This window comes from Filicampus tigris, chromosome 18, assembly GCF_054856515.1.
Source record: "Filicampus tigris isolate MCC_2025a chromosome 18, RoL_Ftig_1.0, whole genome shotgun sequence".
NCBI lineage: Eukaryota > Metazoa > Chordata > Actinopteri > Syngnathiformes > Syngnathidae > Filicampus > Filicampus tigris.
In genome coordinates, this window is record NC_141234.1 from 10,657,654 (window position 1) to 10,681,939 (window position 24,286).

The 24,286-nt window shown below is 39.7% G+C and overlaps 1 protein-coding gene across 7 annotated transcripts in view; it reads left to right on the top strand.

The window, feature by feature from the left end:
* Nucleotides 1-24,286, top strand: part of samd12 (sterile alpha motif domain containing 12) — an 87,145-nt gene that overhangs the window by 7,793 nt on the left and 55,066 nt on the right. For 5 of the 7 annotated variants that reach the window (XM_086014326.1, XM_086014325.1, XM_086014324.1 and 2 more), the window contains exons 2-4: nucleotides 3,848-4,056; nucleotides 11,948-12,077; nucleotides 18,424-18,564. In XM_086014326.1, the coding sequence (XP_085870452.1) occupies nucleotides 3,848-4,056; nucleotides 11,948-12,077; nucleotides 18,424-18,564 (480 nt within the window). Of the gene's footprint in view, nucleotides 1-2,912; nucleotides 2,983-3,847; nucleotides 4,057-11,947; nucleotides 12,078-18,423; nucleotides 18,565-24,286 lie in introns of all 7 variants that reach the window. The other 2 variants (XM_086014327.1, XM_086014329.1) reach the window with 1 other exon arrangement.

Here is a 24,286-nt window from a genome sequence, read left to right on the forward strand (position 1 = left end):
ATAGGCGCACTTATCACCCATTGTTTCAAGCAACGTGCTGCAATTAGAGGGTGAGGCTTAAGTTTATCTAACGTTACTCAACTTCACTTTCAATAGTATTCTGAAATCTCGTTCGGAGAATATGAGGCGATGAAGAAAAGGAGGCAGACACCACCGTCTGTCTTCCCACTCGATGCTCACACAGCGCATGTCAGAGTTGGGGAGAGTGATGAATGCAACGGTGCTATGTATAGTAACCGTTGCTGATTCAAAAAAAAAAAAAAAAAAGAGAGCATCTCATTTCCCCTCCCCTCCGCCCACTCGTCTCATTATAGGATTGAGGGCAATACAACAGTCCTCCGTCTTCATCCTGTCTTTCGATAGTCTTAATTCCAGTCATCATCTTGTCATCCGCTTCCGTATGTCTTTTAGTCTGGTCACACTGTAGGTGTCTGATCTTTTTTAAAGGAAGACTATAATTTCTCCTTTTGTGCGATTGCATATCAGTCACAATCTCCTCAATGGAGTCGGGGTGAAGAGAGGGGCTGAAAGTGTTTGCCAGGAGGAGGAGACGGGCGAGGGGAAGCGGTGAAGAGGGAGCAATGTTTCGTGCTGCGCATTTCAATTGCATTCAGAGCCGTGCACACTTGTGTATGTTATGCTCCCTTGCACCTCAGGTCTTGTGCTGAAGGAACTGGAATACAAACAGGCCCGCAGCTTGCGGTCTCCCGCTAATAATGTGAGCCTTTACTTGTAGTCAAACACCTTATGTTCTCTGTTTAACACCCGAAAGCAAAATCTCCATAGGTGGACTCTCCCAGGATTTTTGTGGACATGTTTTCAGAGTTAGGGCTAGGTCTGTTCTGCTACAAATGGTTGTAACGTTTTTTTTTTTGTTTTTTTTTTTGAACTGCATTTGACCCAGGAGGCCACGGTTCAATTTTATTTTCAGTCACGAACGCTAACATCCTAATGGGTACGCTTGATTTGACCCTAATTCTAAGCTACCGCATGTGTTACCGCTACCAAACCCGGATAAAAATGAGTGGGATGCATCCGGTGTAATATTTCCTGTTTGCCAAACACATAATCACTGTGGCGACACCCGACAAGACGTGCCCCTAACAAAATCTCACTGACTGCAGTGTCAACTTTCCACCAAGAGAGGGTTCCTAATAGACTGTGAAAAGGTCAGAACTGGTTTAGATCAGTGTTTCTCGACCTTTATTGAGTTACAGCATGGAAAAAAATTAATGGCGCACCATTTAGCAAAGCAATTCACAAAAACGATATATACATGTTATGTACCTTCACTCATTTAGTGGACGAGCATTTCATTGTTTTGCCTGTTACTATCCGTGGTCAGCTTACAAATCTGACTGTGCATCCGTCGAAATGTCAGCCTCGCGCTTTTTTGCCCATCCTTGTCTCACCGCCGTCCCGTTTTGGTCATTGCGGCCTGAAACGGGTGCGCCATGGTCACTAGGAACAAAGTGTAAACTGGTTTCCATCATTGATTTTAGCATGTCTGGGTATACCCTCTCATGTGATTCACATTCTGCTGACTGACTGAAAACGAGCAGAAAAATGAGGGGGTGCAAGTGGCTCGCGCTTCATTGAAGGCCGGCAGGAAGAAAGATTGAAGAGATGCCTGACACAGCGGAAACAATGTATTGCAACTGAACCGATGCATACATCATTGAATTTGATTTGCTTTATTGATACAAAGTAGCATGTTCATTATACTTCTATAGAGGCTGCAATTGAAGGGTAGAAAGGATTTGATGTATTTCAGGAACAGTATTCAGACCACACCCACCAGCCACAAAATTAGGCATGACTGCACCATTCCGTGCGCCGATCTGCTACCAAAGTAGAATTCGGATCAGGGGCGGAGCCATGGGTGGGCCTGGGTGGGCCCAGACCCACCCAGATTGACAGATTGCCAATCCAGTGGGATTCATGGGGGAAAATTTGTTTTTTTAAATGTTAGTAAATTATGATTGAATTCTTTTTTAATTAGTGTGTCGTTGTGTTTTTTTATTTTATTTTATTGAATATTAAAAATGGCATAGTTGTGGTTGTCTAAGGAATATCCGAACTTCATATTATTCAGTTTGTCGTTTTATTTGGACAGGAGGATTGTGAGAGAAATATTCAGGCCCACCCTGATTTTTCTAGGCCCACCCATTAGCCGCGTTCTGGCTCCGCCCCTGGTTCAGATACCCTTTGAGTACAATGAACGGCAGGGTACTCGATAAGGTTAATTATTCAACTCATAAACTTCCCGCTAATACATTTCACATGACCAAATGTGCAAGATTGTCAAGTGTAAAAAAAAAAAGAGTAGATTTGGGGAAAACCCCGCCTAGCCATTTTTCGGAGTATTTGATATGTACATTGCTGTCCTCAATCGACATTAAGCTGCTGCCAGTAAATGTACAGCCTTCTTCCCTAAGAGAAACAATGGAAACTGTCAGGCAACGCGGAAGGAAAACTTTAATTTCAGATGTCGACACTGACAAGCCCTTGAAATTTCCTTGGCTTTGTAATACCGTAATTATCCCTTTAAAAACAAAAACGGGAGCGGCACTGAAATTCAATACTGTCTCTTTTGCAAATTGAATTCTTCTTTTTCTTTTTGTTCTCTTTACTTTACTACCTGGTGAGACAAAAATCAAATCTGTTATATTACAGTGGTAAAGATTCATAGTGATTTATCACCAAATTATTGTCCTTAAAGTTTTTTTTTTAATGCTTGAATTGTCTAACCACTGTTTTGTACACGGCCCGGAATAATACTTTAACTCTCCTCCCAATTTTTTTTTGGAAAGACAGCACAGTTTTAATGGACGACATCATAAATGCATTGCTCTGAAAGTAGTTTTTTTTTTTTAACACCGCTCTCATATTGGCTACCCTGGATTGTGCAGGTGGACCCATCTGAGTACATGACACTGAAGAGGTGCTGATCTCTGTGGAAAAAATATCAGTCCTGCAGTGGTACAGTAGAATTGTTTTGCTTGATTTGATTTAGGTTTCCTCTTTCTTATTTTAATTTTATTTTTTCGTGGAAAATTGCAAATCATATCTGATTCATCTATGATATCATCAAAACAGTATTGCACACTGTGCACTGTGCCCCATTTGATGTTCTTTGTCGTCATCTAGCGGTAAGATTTAGAATTACAAGTAATATGGTTTAACAGTCTCGGACGACCATCCAAAAGCTGCACAATTCAGTTGCTATCTTAATATTACAAATTATCAAAACAAATGCTAACAACTCAGTCAGCATGAAATAACCTGGGAATTGAATTGAAGTGAATATGTTGGACCCATGTTTTGCAATAGAAAGAAAGGGCTGTGTGTCAAAAGGTTTCTAATTTAATAATGCTCAATTTTACACTGTTATTCACAGGAATGAATTGAAATACATTTGTGGTTTTACTTCCTGCTTATTTACATCATAAGCAACATATAAAACGGAGCATAATTATTTTGAATGAGGCCACATTTTGGATTGAGTTCCTGTAAATGATTGGACATCATTAGATTGGGCAAGTGGCCTTAATGAGGCGAATGTATTCCTCTTAAAGAAAAGGATATATTTTTTTCGACGTTTATGTTTATGATACAGCATTTCTAAACATTTTCACCAAACCGTTCTAGGTTCTAATTATGAGCTCAAATGAAACTGTAAACATAAAAATAATGAATGCAGTAATACCGTATACTGACTATCTAATTCTAATGAAAGTGAGGAATTAAGTGTTATGGCAAAGATTTTGTTGTTTAGTTGCAATGACAATTTTATAATTTGACTTGCGTTCCCGTTTAACTCATATGTGCTTTCTGACCTGCACAGCTGTTCACTGCAACTTGAGCCAGAATGGCATCGACCACCAGATGTACCCAGAAGACGTTGAATCGCAGCTGGATGAAGAGGAGGAGTCTGTCGACGGGCCACCTGTGCTGCTAGATGACGACAGCCCGCGCTACCATGACATCAGCCCGTCCATTTTTCAGCGCCGTTTACCACCGCATCGCTCAGTGTCCGAGTCTGAGCTCTCTCGGGTGAGGGTCCGTCCCAAATCGTTGTACGTTCAAGGCAGCGCCCCACGTTGCCGTCCAAGACAAAATACGGCAGTTTATACATCAGGCATCACTTTGAGGTGTAAAATAGTCGATCCACCCTGGCTCATGTAGTTTACTATTATGTTGTAATTATGAAAATTACAAAATTATGTTTTACAATTAAATGGAAATGTATTTTCATTGTACATGCACAGGTGCAGAGCAATGAAGTTCACTTAAAAGTTACAACCCGTCCAAGAGACTTACAAAACAATGACCAACAGAAGGAGACAGAATGGAGAACCCTGACGAGACTCCAAAAATTGTACCCTCATTTTCTAAGATGAAAAAGAAAAATATAGGGAAGGAAGAGGGGGAAAAGTCTCAAGCTTTCCTCCTATTAAGGAGATGCACAGTACGGGATTGGAAAAAAACATCTGCGACAGCTGCACGAATAGGAGACAAAAGCAACTAGGACTCAAATACGGGCCGGGGCAGATGTCGATGCCGACGGAAGGCATTGATAATAGGGTTGTGTATTGCGACGTGCGATCATGAGAGTCTGCGTGTGTAAGTCTGTGTCCTCGGTCACTAGCCAGTATGCCAAAAGAAATCGAAAGCATTCACACTCTCATTGCAGGTGTCTGAATTGTTGGCCACACAATTGCAGGCCACATACTACAACCAAACACACACTCGAAAAACAGCTGGGTTAAAAATAACACAATTTTAGGTCAAAAATGGACCGACTCACTACTTAGGTGATTGTGACCCAACTTTCAAAAATGGGTAGTTTTGTATCAAACGACCACAAAAATTGCGCTGTTTTTTTTTTTTACAAAACGACGCTGGAAGGTGGGTCATATTAAGCCAAATAGTGGATCGGTCCGGTCCGTTTTTTTTTTTTTACCCCAAATTGTGTTATTTTTAACCCAACTGTTTTTTGAGTGCACGTTCACATTTTGGGACAATTTAGTCTTCAATCAACATAACCCGTATGTTTTTGGGATGTGGAAGGAAGATGGAGTACACACACAAGCAAGGGGAGAACATGGCTTGTAGGGCCTGAATTGAGGGCCTCTCAAATTTTATTTCTAAGAACCTAGAGACCAGTTGGGAAAATAATGTATGAAAAAGGGAATTAACAAGGAACACAACAAAAAAGTGCAAGTTGATGTTTTGGCATGCATCTAAATTTGGCCGCTGTGTCTGTGATAATTTCTCCAAGGACCAATTGCTTTCAAAAGTGTCAGTATTTTTTTTTTCTTTTAACTCTCCTCTTTAGAAATAGAGTGATTGGGACAACAAGCGAGAATGGGAGTTATCACACCAGATATACACCACACAAACACTCTCATATTCTCTTTTCTTCTGTGTAGAATCTGTGTTAATCAGCTGTCCATCAAAGCAAGTAGAATCAGTTTTAATTGAACACGCTCCTCTGTGTAAACACTGGCTGAGCCTTTGAAAGCGAGCGAAGACAGACGAAAGTTGAGGCCTTTTAGAGTGTAAAATACATCATTCAGAATATCCTAAATTAACCGTGATAATGAGCCAATTTCTAAACAACATTAATAATCTGTATTTTTTATTTTGTTTTTTCATTATTGTGAGAATTTCACTTTGTAGATTGGGCTAACTGTTGACATTTCTCGTTTTTAATGGTTGTTACCAGTTTATGAGCATGAAAATTATTCTGTTAAAATATATCGGCGTGACTATAACTTTCCTGACTCATTTCGTGCTCCGCGTGTTGCTGCACACAACAGAGATACTTCAGGGAATGTTACATGTTTATTATTTGCGAGCTAGCGGGCTCGCGGGCCTGCTAGCTGGCTAGCTAAGGAGTGGTAAAGAGAACTGTTTAAAATGGAAGTCAACCCAAACATATTTTTTTCAAGAATATGTTCTATGCAAGCCCACTAGTTGAACCAAGGCATTCTGATGATTATTGCGTTTGTGGAATAAGAGTTAATCTACTCGTTTTTAGCTGTCACTGGGGGCGTCACTTCTGTCGACTGAAGATGACATCGCAACTACTCAGGGCTCAGGTAACGACCAATCACGGCTGACCAGTTTTCTGAAGCTGAGCCGTGATTGGTTGTTGCCTGAGCCCTGGGTAGCTGTGATGTCGTTTTCAGTCAACAGAAGTGACAAAATGGCCGCCCCCTGAGATGAGTAAAAACGGGCGGATTTTACGGCTTAACTCATATTCCACAAACGCAATATTAATCAGAATGCCGTGTTTCAACTAGTGAGAATGCTGGGAACATATTCCTTGAAAAAAACATGTTTGGGTTGATTTCCACTTTTAATAGATAGCAATTGTAATTGAACTAGGAAGTTTATTTGATGATTCATGGATCAAACTTACTGCGGTGTCATCCAGTTCCTCATGATGATTTCACCAGGAAGCCAAATCTCCCTAACTTTTTGTGGCTATTGTCTTCTTTAACCCTCAATTGTACACCTACGAACCAAGCCAGGGATTGGAATAGAAACAGCTATGAAGCGATAACATAAGTTTGAAAATCACTTGTCTTACCTGTAATCAAGCTCAAAATCCTTATTTCTTACTAACACCTTTTCGTATGCTTTTCTGAACCAAGTGTGAATTGGATCTCATTCTGTGATGGGCCTCACACGTTGGCCCAGTTTGTAAATCATCTTCAGTAAGACGCCTTATTAAGTTATTCGCCATTGTGTGTTGTTCTCACACATCTCCACACCTTCATAACTTCCATCCGCAGTCCATCTTTCATATAATAGATTAATTAACAGGGGATTTTCATCTCCTGCCAGCTCCGGCTCAGCTAAATCAGGAGGTAAAAGAATGAAATGTGAAAGCAAGCTTGGCAAGGATGCTAATTAGTTGTGAGGAGGGGATCAGACTGATGACAATATTACGAATAGACGCTTGCTCAGTCAACGCTCCACTCGAGTTATTTTCCATGCAATGCCAGCAGAAGACATGCACCGCCTAGTGCACGACACTAGAGGGTACTCTAAATCTAGATACTATTACAGGATTTTAGTGGCGGGAGCACTACCTTCCTCAACCTTGCAGTTTAATGACTATTAAAAAAAAAGTACATATTTAAATACACTAACCAGTTAAAATGATGACCATTTCAATTATTTATTTATTTAACAATGTTTATTCATGTGTGAGTGGTGTGGAACTGGAATGCATCAGTGTCTAATATTTAATGTAATTTGTTACTTGATAGTCAAACATTATCAAACCCGTTTACAGTATGACACAGCACTAACTATTATGATCAATTATTGTTTTTATGACGGCAGAATATTTGACACGGCTGTTGTAATGAACTGTTCTGAATAAATATATAGGTCTCTTGTTTATGTAATATAATTGGGGTTGAGGGTATAAGTAAATGTAGAAATGATCCTATTGTTATTTCTAGCGGAAAAATCTCCCCGTTACCACCAGTACTGTATATGTATGGAATCAATAGCCCGACTGAATATATAATTTCACCATTGTTTAGGTGGCGTAGTTAAGACGCATGTATGACACAGGGGTGTCTAGCTCATTCGTGGGGATGCTGAAGCACTGCTACTGTAAATTAATCCATGCACCCCCAGAGAGATTTTAATATTTTATGAACTGTATGTCCCTTTTTTATAAGCTAAAGAAGGTTAAAAACCATACAGTATTGCAGTCACATGGAGTACATTAGTTTGAGTGAGTAACCCCATTTTACTTAACTCATTCCTTGCCATTGACGTATTTGTTTGTCTTTTCATAGTCCAGCCATTCAATCCCAAGAATTTATTGATATTTTTTCAAATGTTAGGGTAAAAGAGGGTCTGAAAATATCTGGCAGTGAATGAGTTAATGTAGCAAAATTCTTAACTCCTACCACTCAATATCAATAGCTAGGAAACGTTACAGATGGTCAGACAGTTGACCATCAGTGACTATATATAGTTCTACTGGATTTATTTCAAAAATATATTTTAAAATAATCTTTATCTTGATTGGAAGCATTAGAAAATAAGCTGTTGAATATTTGCTTTTACTGTCTTAATCGATAATTGTATTAATTAAAACCCAATTGTGGGTAAAGTATGGACAATGTCATTGCATTTTGTAAACCATGTTTTTGTTTCTTCACCGGTATTTACTCTTTGAGTAAATGTCATTTACTTGGAACCATAAATGGCATTGATCTTGCAACTCAAATGCACACCATTCTCCACTTTAGTCTCTGCAATCCAATTCACTCTGCTCAGTGCTGCTGCCAATTTCAAATATTCAGCATTTAATTCTGAATCACACGCGCCCACAAGGCGAGGTGATTGCCTCTGGATTAATTTAGCTGACGACGTCCATATTGGATCTTTAAATGCATATCAGTGTTAGAGCAATTACATGGTCCATTGTGTATGTTAGACTGTAGTTTGCAGTCGCTACTGCGAGGCTGTTTATTTCGCCACTGTCTGGTTCATGTCAGGGTTGTGTATTGTGTGTGTGTGTGCCCCGAGGAACCGCAATTTCTTGTCTTTAATTTTTGAGCGTGTCCTTGCTGTGTTGCTAAGGTAAGATGAAGAATACTGGTGAGCCATGCTGGGCTTTTAGTTATCAATTAAAGCCAAGGACAACACAGCAGGGAATGTTTTGTTGCAGCACGTTCTCCCTTTCATGTGTGTAATTATCTTCCTGATTTCTTCCGTGTTATTGTCTTACTTGGTGTGAACCTGACAGTTATATATTGCACCACATGCGGGTACAGTTGCCACCAATTTGCCATGTATGTTTTATGTGCATGCTTGTTTCCAGATGTAGTCAATTTGGAAAAAGAACATGCACTTCTCACACCTTTACTCTGTCACTCAAACCTCTAATTGGCCCGGAGTCTTGAGAACAGCTTTTTGAGCATGATTGTGCTCTCGCTCGCTCTCTCTCGCTCTCTCACTCTCTCTCTCTCTCTCGCTCTCTCTTTTCCTTTCCTTTGCTTTCCTTTCCCGCTGATGTTTTTTTTCTCCCGATCCTTTGGCTCTGCTAGCTGGCAGCACCAGCTCACCTATTTCCCTCAGCCCCAGGAGCACTGCTTTGGGCTGAATCAGAGTAGAATGTAAAACACAGATGGCCATTGACTCACAAATGGGTTCATGGAAAATGAGCCTCCTGTGTCAAATCCGTTTGTGAAGCACCAGCGTTTTCTTTTATTTCCTCTTTTTAGCTCTCTGCCTCGTCTGTCAGTGCAGCTATGCACATAGCGGGTCTTTTTTTTTTCCCCTCTTGGTTTTTCTAGTCAATCAAACTACTCTTTCTTGCACACTTTTTCTTTCACTCTGTATTGTTTCTGAATTTGGCCGTACTCTCCCTTTTGTTGCCTCAGGCTCCTAGTCGGGGTTAATTAACATTGAGTTGAGCTGTGTTTAATGGTTAATGCGGTTTCTTCCTCCATTAACCCATCCGCCCCCCCAACGTAATCCACCCTATGTGCCCTTACCTCCCTGCAGAATCAGCAGCAATGTGAGCTGCCAAGCAATCGTATTAAATGCAGTACGGCCTCGCCTACCTTGCCTGCCAGCTTCGTTTGGCCATCTGTCACTTTGTCTTCCTGCTTGGAATACAGACTACTGTACCGTACCTCCGTTTCATATACTCCCCAAGATCCCGAAGAGCGAGCGGTAAAATGCGTGTTCACTAACTCTTAAGTTTGTGCACACTGTTGTCAACAGGTGCAAAAGTGTTGAAGAGCGCCATATTTTACTATGATTAACTCATTCGCTGCCAGATATTTTCAGGCCCTATTTTACCCTGACGTTTGAAAAAATAGCAAAAAATATATATAAATAAATTCCGGGGATTGAATGGCTGGACTGTGAAAAGACGTGTCAATTTGTCAATGGCAGCGAATGAGTTAACGATATTATCATCCATTCATCTATTAGTTATAGTTTACCGCTTGAGTTTGAGTCCATCCCAGCTGACATTGGGGGAAAAGCGGAATAAACCTTGAACTCGTCGCTGATCAATCCTAGGGCACATGCATTATACATTAAACATGCACATGGACGATTTAGTCTTTCGTCAGAATACCCCAAGGATGAAGAATAACACATTTATGCAGCATACTGCATTTCTGATCATGCTTAAATTAGTGTGCCTTCGTTGCCGCGCATACTGCCGGATCAATGGCGAGCTTACTTTCGATGAATGTCAACTTGTAGGCTGGATCAGGCCAGGCAAATGTGCGCCTTCCAGCTGGCATTTGACCGTCTCCTCTTCCGCTGCGGCCGGCTGCTTGCTTCTCCTTGCGAAAGCATGAGTCAAGAGTGTGGCATAAAAGCATTTTAACTTGTGGGCACAGCAATTGACAAAGTGTACGAACGTTGCACATGGCCATGTTGCACAACCACAATCACCATCATTGCTTATTAGAAACGAATCCTTGTCAGCTAACGCTAATCTGCGCTTCAACAAAATCAGAGCCTTTGCAGCTCTGCTTATCTTGCGCAAAGTCACCAACGGCTTATCAACCTTATACCTCTCACCCACACACACTCAAACCAAGTGCCAATTTTGCCAGCAAAGTTTACTCGGATGTTAAATTCCACACTTGATGGCTGGGCAGGCACTGTAGAGATCCAACAATTTGTATGTAAACAATAAAAAGTCAATTTTCCATTATATTGTATGATTATATATTGAACTAGGGTGTCTGTTAGCGGTACAAGCTGTTATTTGATAAAATGCTAAATGGTATATCCCACGTTTAGCAGCCCATTCCCCCAATTCCTCTTTATATCGTTCTAGATGAAGAGCAAATTTGACGGAACGGCAGAGGAGAAAGTGGGTTTTTTCATATTCAGGGATTGTAATAAGAAAGGTGAAAGTGAGAGCTCAATGGGAGAGATGAGAGGGAAAATGTCTGAGGGCAAGTGAGATAGAGCTGACAGGGACGGAATATAGCAGAGAGAGTCCTGGAAAGAAAAGAAGAAGAAACGGTGCTAGCACCTGTAAGTCCACACTCTTGGTGGAGAAGAGAGGGATGGAATAACATTGCTATGCCACACCACACCACAGCCGGAGGGCAGGCTAAAGTGGAAGGTAGTGGTTTTGAAATTTTAACCACCCCTTGCTTGTTTGTGATCATAGTAGCTGCTCGATTAAAATCGAAAGCCTTGGCAGAACACGTCAATCCTTTCACTTTGCTGCCTGCTCAAGCTAGAATCTTGTACATTCTGCAATCCATCATTATATCGTGTTTGTCATCGATGGGCACTTTACCCTTTTTTGCCGTCATGGCTGCTCCGTGGTAGCGCGGAAGAGAACAGTGGTCTTTCTTTTTCAAAGAACCCAACACAACACATCAGCCGTTACTTGACCCGGTTAGGGACGATTAGAGGGACGGACGGAAACCCGCTTCCGTCCTTTTTAAAAGACTTCTCATGCTCCGTCTGTCCGTGCACAAAAAAACACAGAAGGAAATGAGACATGAAAAACTAAACATAACCTAAACAACAACAACAAAAATCATGATACATGTACTCATTTTCAGATTTTTCTGTACTGTACAGTACAAAGGCAGAACGAGTTTCCACATAGAACATGTTAGTAAGTGGCAGGAAGTGCAACAGTTTACCCCTCTAATCACTAGTTTACTTCAAAACAAAGTAAGTGCAGCTTAACCTCTAGATGGCAGATGTCATGGCTAGCAATACAGTTTTGGTAGTCGGTAAAAGTCTTTTGAAATGGCGCCCCTTCAATGTAAACAGTTTTCTATAGCCCCATGTTCAAGGTTTCCAAAACAAAAAGTGACAAGACACTTCATCACAGAATGAACTGTACGTCAAACGCATGGATTCAGAAATTATCAGTGGTAACACGTCTGACCTGGTTTATTTCTGACAGCCGGGATATGTGAAACTATCCAAACCAGTGGCCCTGTGGACCCAACAGGACGTTTGCAAATGGCTGAAGAAACACTGTCCGAATCAACATCAGATCTACAGTGACTCCTTCAAACAACACGATATCACAGGTGTGACACACGCAACAAGTAACACGGTCAGGTTTACAATGAAAACATGTTTTATTAGACTGGAAGTTCATTACAAATGTATGACAACAACCTTGGAAAATGAGCGTGATGTTTTAAGATGAAAAACGTTTACTAAGTGTGGTTAGCCAACACGCTTGCTAGCATACCAAGGCAACAAAAACATTGTAATAGACCAAAGCATGAATATTAGTTTTTATATCCGAGTAAGCGTAAAACCTAGAAACAAGCCACCATCTTGCGGTTGTGCCTTCTCATTCGGCTGATGCCGGATCGCATTCAAAACACCGCAGTTTTCTATCCGCACCTGCAGCCTCATTTCCACAGTCAGAACGTCACCACTGACAACATTTGCCACGTCAATAATTTTCCAAACAAGGATGCTCAAGGTCACCCAGCTGCGAGCAACACTTTGGTTCTCATGGCAACAGACGACTGTTAATTGCCATGCACTCCACCTCTCGGAGCGCGACCGATCATGCTAATATGTTTGTTTGTTGCCGTCAAGGGCCTCTTCGATTCAGTGATGGTCTAACAGCGTAAAATCGCGCCGAGGTCATGAAGAGTGGCGGGATGATCATGAGTGTCGTTTTGCCTTTAATGCATTTTCACCATTACTTGACTGCACTCATTCAATGTAAATGCTCTGAAACTATGAATCATGCTGTGCCTGTTGGCCTCCTTCCAGTCTGCAGCAATTGTGACATTTGATTTATTTTCCTTTTTTAATTTAATGAAAAAGGGGCGTCATTTTATCATCATACAGTATATTTCGATTAAACAGTAAAAAATACCCCACATTGTGATCGTCAAAGTACTTGCATTTTTTAAAATAGCCCTTCTTCTTGCTAACAAACAAATGTGTACTAAAAGGAATAAATACATTCTGGCAAAATGTAGCATGTACCATGTGTAGTAGCAGAAAGCTAGTGCAAGTCCCTCGGACCAAAGTCACATTTAAAAAAAAAAAAAAAAAAAAAAAAAAAAAAGTGGTATTTTTTAAATAATTTCTCAAGAGAATACAATAGATTGGACAAATGGAGCTCAGCGTCATTACACTGTATTAACATAACATAATGGCCTTGGTTTGTTATTCAGGTATAATGATGTTAGAGGAACAAAAAAAAAAAGGGGGTTACTAAATACGCATGGCAACTTATGCACATTTGCACGCGTATGCCTTCTTGTAATTAAGTGCTAATGTTATGCTGTAAAATCTTCTAGTAATTCAGTTTGTCTCCACTACAAGGATTAATTAACTGAACACAATTAAAAATAAATCCAGGCCATAATTCAATCTTTTAAACAATATGCATTTTTGTTCAGTTCTACATTCTATTACCGTAAACAATGGCAAAATGAATGCTACATTGAATAGATTAAAAAAGCGTAGATATACAAACACAGAAACTCTAATTGAATTGAATTTTGTTGTTGTTTGACTGTTAATTAAAACGCATTTTATGGAAGTGCATGCACAATGCATATTTGCAATTATGCACAGTTTTAATGGCAAATGACTTAAGTATGCAACAGCGATCCCACTACCAAAGAAATCGATGCATCGCATCCTCTCACTTCGCCTCCCTCGATCTTTACCTCCCATCCCTAACAGAGACACCCACATGTCATTAAAAATGCATTAAAGCATATTAAGGCATAATCACATATTAGTCACTAATCGGTTGTAATTACAAGACCCGGACTCTTTTTGTAAAGGAATAGCTTAGCACAATGAATTACTTAAATACACAATTTCTGGTCTATGCTATAATTACTGCAAAAGGTGTCATGATGTCACTAATTAGAAGAAAGCAAACGGGATAAATTAGTTACCGGCATTAACTACATGGACAGTAAAACCTGACCATTGACCTTATTGTTAATTGATCAGAGAATAACCATGTCATGTAAAGCCGTGTTGCTGACACCAAAATACGGTCAGTATATTTGTTTCCATCAGCACAATGATGTAGTAGTTAGCATGCTTGCCTCAGAGTTGTCAATCCGATGTAGGAAGTTGAATAACATCCACCCTTACCTCCTCCGGACACCGTGATTCTGCTTAATATGGTACGGTCATCCAAACAGGAGTTTAGAACATGCACCAAATCTTGATTATAACTCGTGACACTGATCTACAGTACAAACGGAGTCGGTTTTCCCAGGCTAGCATGTCAGCATCTCTTTTGACACTTGTCACCATACTGCGTTCTTAGTGGTGATCTCATATGAAGATATTTATTTATTTATTTATTTGTTTGTTTATAAAATAACCTGGAGAAAGATTGTTAGTTTAATGAAGGGAATTTTGCATCAAGTCGCTCACACTACAGAGCTTATAAAGGTCGTTGTTCCTTCGCACTTGCACGTCACTTAGTGCAGTACCGTGCTGCTCGGCCGGCGGTGATTTCCTCCTCGTCCACCGGATGGTTTCACACTGTGTACAAAATGTATTTTTGATGAGCAGCAGAGAGAAATGAAAGGCGACATATGCTATTTTCAGCTTGAAGGGCACTCGAAGAATGCAGACCTCGGCCATAACCAGTGGCTCTTCCATAATATTTAATGACCGTGTAAAATGAAGTCAGCGATTTGTGTCAACATGCAGTACGCTATACATGTTTGAAGATGATATAGCATTCAACTATTTTTTACTCAGTGTTCGTTTTCATTTCGGTGTGCCTGATTTTTCGGGCCGTGACTAAATCGATGCCAAGTGATATCCGGCGCAATTGCTAGTTATTTATTTATGATTTACTCGGCCCGTTTTTAGCACCACAGCATTCAGTTAGCTAGCTAGCTAGCTAGCTCTGCTTTCACCCCAAAAATACAAACCAAAAATACATCTTCCCTGGATGCCACAATTTACAGAACAGTTCTGTGTCATTACATAAATTCCTATGTATGTATTTTGTGTTATTCAAGCTACTGTGATATTTTCGAATGCAAAGTATTGTGGGTATGAATACAAGTAGCGGGAATTGTGTGCTCAAATGTCTGCTAAGTATCCAATTAATGTCCAATATAATGTTCTCTTTTACTAGCTGTATTTCTGATTTAGTGAGCATTTAGCCAAGCCAGAGATTGTGTTGTGTACTCATTGGTTTTTTTTTGTATTTTAGGTTGTCACTGTAAAAACTCAGAACTAAATTCTTTAGAGATTATCAACGGTAGCCATCATTTTATCGATGCCTATGTTTATCCGTCTGACAAATAGGAGGCTGTAGCCTCTTTGCACAATTTGCCCAAAGCAGAGTGATTGCACCTAAAGTAAGCTCAGTGTCTACGTACGCCTCAATTTGTATTTTATTCTGAATCCCACCAAATTCATTATGTGTGTTTGTGTGAATGTTCATGCACTTTTACCATCCCATTCATCAAAGTAGCTTGTGCTTGGCCAGGGCTCAAGATTAATCTGCCTCCTTGCAACACTGCTGCCTACACACCAGTCATTAATCTGGCACTTGTGTGAACATGTATCTTTTTATTCCCCAGGATACATTTTTGGGTTTTGGGGTGCGTTGTGAATTGTACAGTATAATCTATGATACAAAATATGACTGCTTTTGGTATATTCCCATTATAACGCCGACAGCCGAGGATACAAATCAGGCTAAAGAAATGTGCAAATTTAGAAAGTTCAGTGTGAGCCGGAGCAACTTATGTTGGCAGTTTGAATAAGCAAAGCCGTGTATATTAAAAAGAAACTGTTTACCTCATTCCAGGGGGGACTGATAAGTATGATAGTGAAAAAGTCATCTCAATACAGAAATGATAGCGGAGGAGCAGTGACAAATGTAGGGAGGAGTATAAAAAAGAAAATTGGGGTGACAAAGCCATCATATTTCTATTCATTATCTATACGGCTTATCCTCACAAGGGTCGCGGGGCGTGCTGGAACCTATCCCAGCTGTCTTCGGGCAGTAGGCGGAGGACACCCTGAATTGGTTGCCAGCCAATCGCAGGGCACACAGAGACAAACATCCGCACTCACAATCGCAGCTAGGGGCAATTTAGAGAGTCCAATCAACTTACCATGCATGTTTTTGGAATGTGGGAGGAAACCGGAGTACTCGGAGAAAACCCACGCAGGCACGGGGAGAACGTGCAAACTCCACTCAGGGAGGCCAGGATCGAACCCACGACCTCTGAACTGTGAGGCGGACGTGCTAACCAGTCGACCACCATGCCGCCGCCGCCATCATATTTCGTTTCACTTATTATGCAAGCGCACAATAATTGGTTGTGCGGCACTCACTCTTACTGAAAGTCTGATCAGAAATCCATATTTTTTTTCCCTAAATTGGATCTTTTCTGTACAACTTGTCATGTAGAATGACTGTCTCTCATTAGATCAGCACTTTTTTTTTTTTTTTTTTTAAGTGATTCCTCAGTCAAATAATGATGCGGATGATAAAATATACTTTGTACTGTATGTATTCCAACTGCAACTTTCATTTCAACAAGTTTCGTTAGCTGCGAATTCATCCAAATGGCAATTTGTTAAACAAAACAGTGGTCGCCGCTCACTTTGTGTTCCATTGTTTAATCGATAATTTCAGCTCCACCTTAATACAGGATCCTAATGGACCTTCTGTGGCTATTGATTCTGTGGTTGCAACACACAGTTATAAACATGCCACTGCAACATGATATGCTATTGAAAAGTTGCGGTGCTTTAATGGATTTCTGTGGGACGGGTTTGGATGTCTTTCAGACACAGTGTATTTTTCCAGTATTACACTTAGCTTTTTCTTCCATCATTTGCCCGCCTCGACTCACTCACTCCTCGTCCCCTCTCTCCTTGTGTTCATGCCATGCAGAGCACTGCGAAATAATTGCGGTTTGGAAATGTAACAATTGAACGTTGGGTTTGTCAGGGAGGAAATTGACACTCACACTCAAGGATTTCAGAACGGATTCATTAAGACATGTGCGGTACTTAAGAATTTATTTTGAATGATTGTCTATCTGCAGTGTCATAACAAGTAGCCCATAAACGGTTCATCATTATTTCAGACTCATAACAGCATACATGCGCGTCCACTTCATTTGATTACATGGCTTGGTCTGCTACTTTTCCCTGCAACTCTCATTGTATCTTTTTTTTCTTTTTTTTTTTTTTTTTTTTTTAAAACACCATTCTTGTTGCATTATTATTTTCATCGCCAAGTTTGTGTTCATTAACTTTGCTTATTCCCTGTGTGGTTGTAGAAATTTGGCAAAAAGCAGTCATGTCTTTTACTGTAACTACACCAGAAGGGCACTTAGCTTCCTTAACTATCATTACATAACAAAGAGTTAAAATAAGGCTCCGCTTCTCCTAAGGAGCTGCAATCGATTGAGCAAACAAATCTTTTTTTAGCAGTAACATTATTTCAGGTGTGTTTCTTTTTTGTCCCGTTGATAATAGGAGAGATTGTGTGAGTGACTCAACAGCGTCATTGATCAGTACAAAGGAGTGTTTAACTAATGACACTACAATGTTGTCAACAACAATGGCAATACAAAGTCATCATATTACAGCAATCATATTTTGATTCTTACAAGACTAGCTTGTTACATTACATAGGTATAAACACACCTGCGTTAAGATAATGACATAAGTATACGTCTCAAAAAAACAATAAAATCGTCTTTTCGGCACATAACAGTTTGATGTGATTGTGCAAACGTGTCTGAAAGTGTCCGCTCCTGTGAAACAACTGAAATCGTCTGTTGAATGACATTTTGATGAAATTGTAAGATTGCTTTTAACTCACTCTTAGAGCGCGCCGTCTTTTTTCATAACACTGCAACTTTTTTCTTTTTTGTAACTATTATTTTTCCTTTTCACTGTGGCCCTCATATTTCTTCGTGGAGCAGCATCAGATTTAATCTATGCAACATATTTCTCGCCTGGCAATCATCAGGTCAAAAACAGCAAAGGGTGCTTGATGCTGTGGTCCTCCATAATTCATAGCTCGCTTGTTAGCCTAAATTACGCTGTCATCGGCTTACACTCGCATATGTGACTCAGGCCCGACTAACTAACTAGCTTTATGATTACGGCAAGCTCTGCCGCAAGTCTTTTGTAACAGCCCACAATACTCTACAAAGAAACTCAGAGCATGATTAAATTATGATATTTCCACAATTACAGCAGCGAAAAGGAATGTACTAAATGTTTCGAGTTTCTCATTAGCTTTCTCAGGCAACTAGACGTTGACAAGGAAAGCAAGCACGACTGTCAAAATGCACGATTTGTGCAACCTACGTTGTTGTCGTTTCTTCCTGACAATTCCGCTGTCGTCTTCTTACCATAACTTGATTTTGTCTCCATGAGGGCGGGCTCTGATGAGATTGACAGACCGAAAGCTGGAGCGAATGGGCATCATGCAGGAAGCAGAGAGGCAGAACATCCTGCAGCAGGTGCTGCAGCTCCGCGTCCGGGAGGAAGTTAGGACCCTTCAACTTCTCACACAAGGTCAATTTTTTTTTTTCATGCAAATACCCTTTCAAACATTTGCGGACATGACACGCTCACCTAAAATGTTTTAATGCAATGTGGTGTCACATAAATGTGCTTCTAAACAGAAGACAAGCGATGGATGTCTGGCTACTCCCAGGAAGGCATCTCACATTTTCCGAACTATTCACATAATAGAGCTTCATTTATACACTCGGCATCTGTAGTCATGGCAGTAGCTGGATGTTGTAAAGCCCACTGGAGGTGATTAATCAAAAATGGTTACAAAACCACAAACCGGCTCCTTTCATAGCTTTTTGGCGGAAAATGATCAGAGGCTTGTGTAATTGGTACATATGACTGTGCGGACTTTTGAAATCCTTTCAAGGGATTTTTCTGATTTTTGTTAAGTTCATGTAGCATTCTTACGCTGGAGTCTACGGATGCGAGGCGAGTAGAGAGACATCTCGTTTTCTCGCCAGCAAGTGTATGCGTAGCAATGGGAAGGAACACTATCAACAAGACCAAAACCTGGACACATCACAGAGCACAAAAAAGCAATTGATAAATCCATCCATCTATCCATTATCTAAATTGCTTATCCTCACGAATAGTAAATAAAAAAAAACATTTTTAAAAATGGTGTTAGTTTGGAGTGTAACCGAAACACGAGAAATTAGTTCAGCGGGCATCAGACGATAAAGCCTGGGTATGTTTTGATTCTTCTTTGTCTCTCTGTGACTTTTTTAACTCAATAACTGCCAGACATTTTTAGACCTTCTTTTACCCTAACGTCTGAAAAAAATATAAATAAGTTCCTAGGATTGAATGGCTGGACTGTGAAAAGACATATGAAAACGTTTTTGGCAGTGAATGAGTACTGATCCCAAGGTCCGGCTTTGCCAGAATTCATTAAGAAGAATAAGAATAGTCACTGAATGGTACAGACGTATTAAGACAATAGCAGACGCATCGTCAAGGCCGAATGTTTTATAGTAAAGGTTCTTCTTTTATCTTTTGTATGGCAGTTAAAAAGAATATGCGCAGTGTCACGCAAATCCCTTTTGCATTTGTCGTTAAAGGCTGTTTTTACTTTTAGTATGTTTATTTAAAAGAGGATGATGTCAACCCAAATATTTTATTGACAATAATATGTTCTGTGCACCTCCACTTGTGTTTGTGGAATAAGAGTTAACCCACCCACTTTTTGCCATCTCAGATGGGCGGCCATTTTGTCACTTCTGTCGACTGAAAATAACATCACAGTCGAGGTCTCAGGTAAGATCCAATCACGGCTCACCCATTTTCTGAAGCAGAGCCATGATTGGTTATTACCTGATTGTGATGTCAGTTTCAGTTGACAGCAAGTGACAAAATGGCCACCCCCTGAAATGGACAAGAATGGGTGAATTTTGCTGCTTTAACAGTCATTAATATAAATAAATATTAAAATGTTACACAGTTAAGGTTTTATGGCAGTGACAGTGAACACTCAAATATATGTTGATTGGCATTATTTCCCATGCTTTAAAATGGTTAGAAGAAGATACACTTTCCAAATTGTTTTAATCATCCAAGCTTCCCGTTACGTAATTAGTTCTAACGCATTTAACGGTTTCCAAAGACATTATCACATGACTGTACATGAGCGTTCGTAAATTGGAGGTTTCTTCAGATTACTACCACCATTTTCAAGTCAATATACCAAACCAAGCCCACAAATTCATTTTTCTCGGTCATCTTTTTGCTGACACTCCTTCACACCCCCGCTTTGATATGATTATTCTGTCTTCCACACGACGTATTTCTTCACTTCATGCGTCATCCTCTGAGGTGTGTGACATTAAGAAAAAGAGCTGCTTTTCCATCCCCGCTCCTTGCTTTCTTCTTGTCACCTTGTAGTTTTCTGATTCCCGTGGCCGCTCCCCTCCAATTCCGTAAGCTGCCCTCCTCCATTACTAGTGGCTGCTTACTTCACCAATACTTCCATCACCTTGAGCACACTTTAAAAAAAACTGAAGTTTGCCTCCAGGAGTGAAAAGTTAATTCTTGGAATCTTTTGATAGAAAGTGTGCAAAGTCAGACAACGACCTTCAACCTCAGGTAGAATTACAAGATGCATTGTTTTGATTTAAAGAACTATTGTACAGTACGTAAAGCTCATCCCCTGGTGTAATGGGAATACAAGAAATCCTTCTGTGTTTTGAAAAACTTCCTTTTTTTTTTTTACAAAAACTGGGAAGCAGGTAGTTGAGAGAAAGTGGTGTATTTTGATGCCCAGGGCACATGCACCTTGGGCTGTTGCTCGAGGCAAAAAGAGTTGTAACCACTTGGGACCTGAACTGGAGAGAAGGGAAATGAGATAGCGGCGGGGGTGGGTTGGATGATGAAGCATCAGGAAAAAAAAAAAAAAAAAAAAAAGGAGGTGAGAAGATCGAGCAGAGAGGGAAACAGGAAGGTAGGTGGATAAAAAACATGTCAGACTGAGAGATAGGTGGTGAGAATAGGAAACCATATTGGATTTGGGGGGGAAAAAACCTGAAAATAAGGGACATATATGTTATAGGTTTCATTTTTTTTGCCACATTAACCATAGTGAAACGTAAGACCAAAATTGTGAAATCAAGTGTTTTCTATAACTGGCAATGAGTCTTACACATCACTGTGGAGGTGTTTTGCTCCTCCTGCTTTAATTCAGCAACATTGGATGACTTTCGAGCATGAACTGCCTTTTTAAGGTCATGCCTCAATAGGGTTGAACATTTTCACGAAAAGATCATATTGCAATTTTTTCTGGGAGAGTTTGTGATTTCGATTTGCTTCGTGATTTTCTTCATATCACGCTTCAATACATTAGCCATAGAGAGAAGGCCATCATACGATCCAAATACGATAAAGTATTCTCTAGTATACTCTAATAAATGCTAAAGAGGCTGCATGAGGGAGGCAGTCCTTTTTCAAGGTTTTTCAATTGGTTAAATTAAATAAGGCATACATCTGTAAAATTGAAAGTATGTCTAATATTGTATGTAAAAATATATATTTTTAATCAGAAATGTTTTACCTTTTGTTCTAATGTACATGTTCATTATCCTTAAATGTAAGAGTGTCTGTAAATTGTTTTTCATTATGTTGTCATAGACTAATGCGTCTTCAACTGTAGACTGAGCGATATGGTATGAATAGAAGCCCTTCACGGTAGTTTTAAAATTGTGCAATTTCACGTAATCATGTCTGATTTTTCATCTTTGTAATGAATAAAATTGCATGGATAAATAGCAATTACAGCCCATTAGCAACGCTAAATTGATTTAGAAAAACAAATGATATACTTATTTTGAAAAAGTGTAGCAAATACTTCATCACAGTAAACATATTTTGTACGTGGAGGAATCATGTTTTTAAAGGAAATGACTTTATGAAGCTTTGAAATGAGCACTAGTTGATCCTGATATACATATTTTAATAAAAAATGATACCTTTTACATCAAGCCCATAAATTAGTATATCTTAAACGCCATCATCTCTACATAGACGAGTTTATGAAGAGGTACTGTATCCATGAAAACGCTGTCATCGAAGATTAAGCTTTTCAACTGTGCATAAAGCCTGTAGTAGTACAGATATCCAACATGAAAAGGTGTGCATTTAAATGTCAGCCTGTGAGCCCACAAAGCACAGCTGTTAAATAACGAACATACAAGATTAAGTTTAAAAAAAAAAAAGAGAGAAAAATAGACCAGTATCTCGATGGCAATGATGAGGAGGAGAGATGCATCTATTATCTGTCATGACATAGGGGCACGAGAACAGGCTGATACAGGTGGGGAAAAATAGAAAATGAGGTGTTGTAATTACTGCAGTGTACCCAGACAGAGCTGGCTAGACGGACAGTGATTAACCTTTAAGGGTTACTGGGCCATGTGAGGGGAATAATTAGATTTTCCCATGTCCCCATGTCAGCGTCGAAGACAACAGATACGGGAGGCTTGAAGTGATCGCCTGTGAGGCTATGAGTGGGTATCTGTGACTGAAAATGATGCAAGATACTGGTCAAAATGTACGAGACACCGTGTTTATATATTTTCAATGCTACTTCTATTATTTTTGACCACAAATTAAATGTTCCAAGTCTGACTACAGACATATCAAACACTCTAAATTAATTGTCGATCGTAATGCTAAATATGCTACCTGGTTCCTCCTGTTGAATAGTTCCCTCAAAATTGTCGGAGGTAAAACCATTTTTCAAAACAAAAAAGGATAACTAATGAAAATGAGTTGAGGCCTTGGACCTAGCCAACGTTAGTTTTCATTAGTCGCATGGCCGCTAGGGTAATAGTTTTAGGTTTAACTGTAGACCATTAACTTTCTAGTCTCCAATGTGCTTATCCTTTTTTCCCTGCTGTTTTCCATATGGATTTCATATTTCATTTTTTTTCTCTTCACCTACACAGAAATATCAGCTCAATATTGTAAAATGTGAAAGATGACAGTTACAGCTTACATGATCTTTTGTCTTTTGTTCATTCAAAATACAACCATTGTCATTTAATGATATGAATGGTGCATTTTCGACACTTTTCAGACAACTGCACTGTGCACTCAGGAAATGAAAAGCTCCTGCCACCACAATAAAATCCATTTCGACAGAGCAAGAACAAAAAGTATGGAAAAAACATTGTAATAACAAGGATCGATAGGTACAAAGAGCAATAAACCTGTGTCTCATGAGAAAACATGATGCATTTTCTGTCTGGCCAATTCTGTTTTTCCTCTTGCAGGTCTGATTTTTTTTTTTTTTTTTTTTTTTTTTTTTTTAGATAGACCCACGAGCTGTACAGTTTATATTAAGCTTTTATCTATTGAAACAGCAATATTCCTTCACCTGAGACAAGATGTCAAGGGAAATGGAAGTGAGTTATAGATTTACGTCAAATGTCAGACAGGTCTCAGACAAAGGAACATGAGATTAATTATCATGTGTTTTGTCTCAGGTGCTTTTAGACGTTTTAAAAAAGTGTGCGCAAAGCCCTTCAATGGCTACAAAGTACTCGCTCTTAATTAACTGCAATACAAAGAAGAGAAGTTGGTGAAGTGTTGCATTGCTTTACTCGTAAAAATAAATCCAATTTTCAACTTTTTCTGCATTCAATTTCATGCTCGGGACCATTACGGCGCTTGCAACCCCGTGCTAATAAATATGCTATTAACTGGCTTGTGAAATCATCACTCTCAAAAGCTACTTGAATTACACAGCTGACGGCGCCCCATGAAAGTGGTTTTCAGAGTATGCCACACTAATCTGTGCATGTAGACATGGCCAGAGTGTTTATGCTTCATTTACTCGAACAACGACTCATTAAGAGTGACGGAGACAAATGTGAAATAAATCGCACACAGATTCATTTCAATATTCTTAAATATGATCGGTTACCACAACCTACTTTTTGAATGTTGGTGTGCTAAATTAACTGATTCACTGCCAGACATTTTCAAACCGTCTTCTACCCTAGCCTTTGAAAAAAATAGAAAAAAAATATGAATAAATTCCTTGGATTGAATGGCTGGACTGTGGAAAAACGAGTAAATCCGTCAATGGCAGTGAATGAGTTATGAGAAGCAAAATTAGCTGCAAAGGAATGTCTTGGCATTTTGTTATGAAGACTAATAAGGTCCTATTGTGTGAAATTCAGTATTTCTGTGCGTTTTGTCAGTTTTCCTATGCTGGGTATACTGT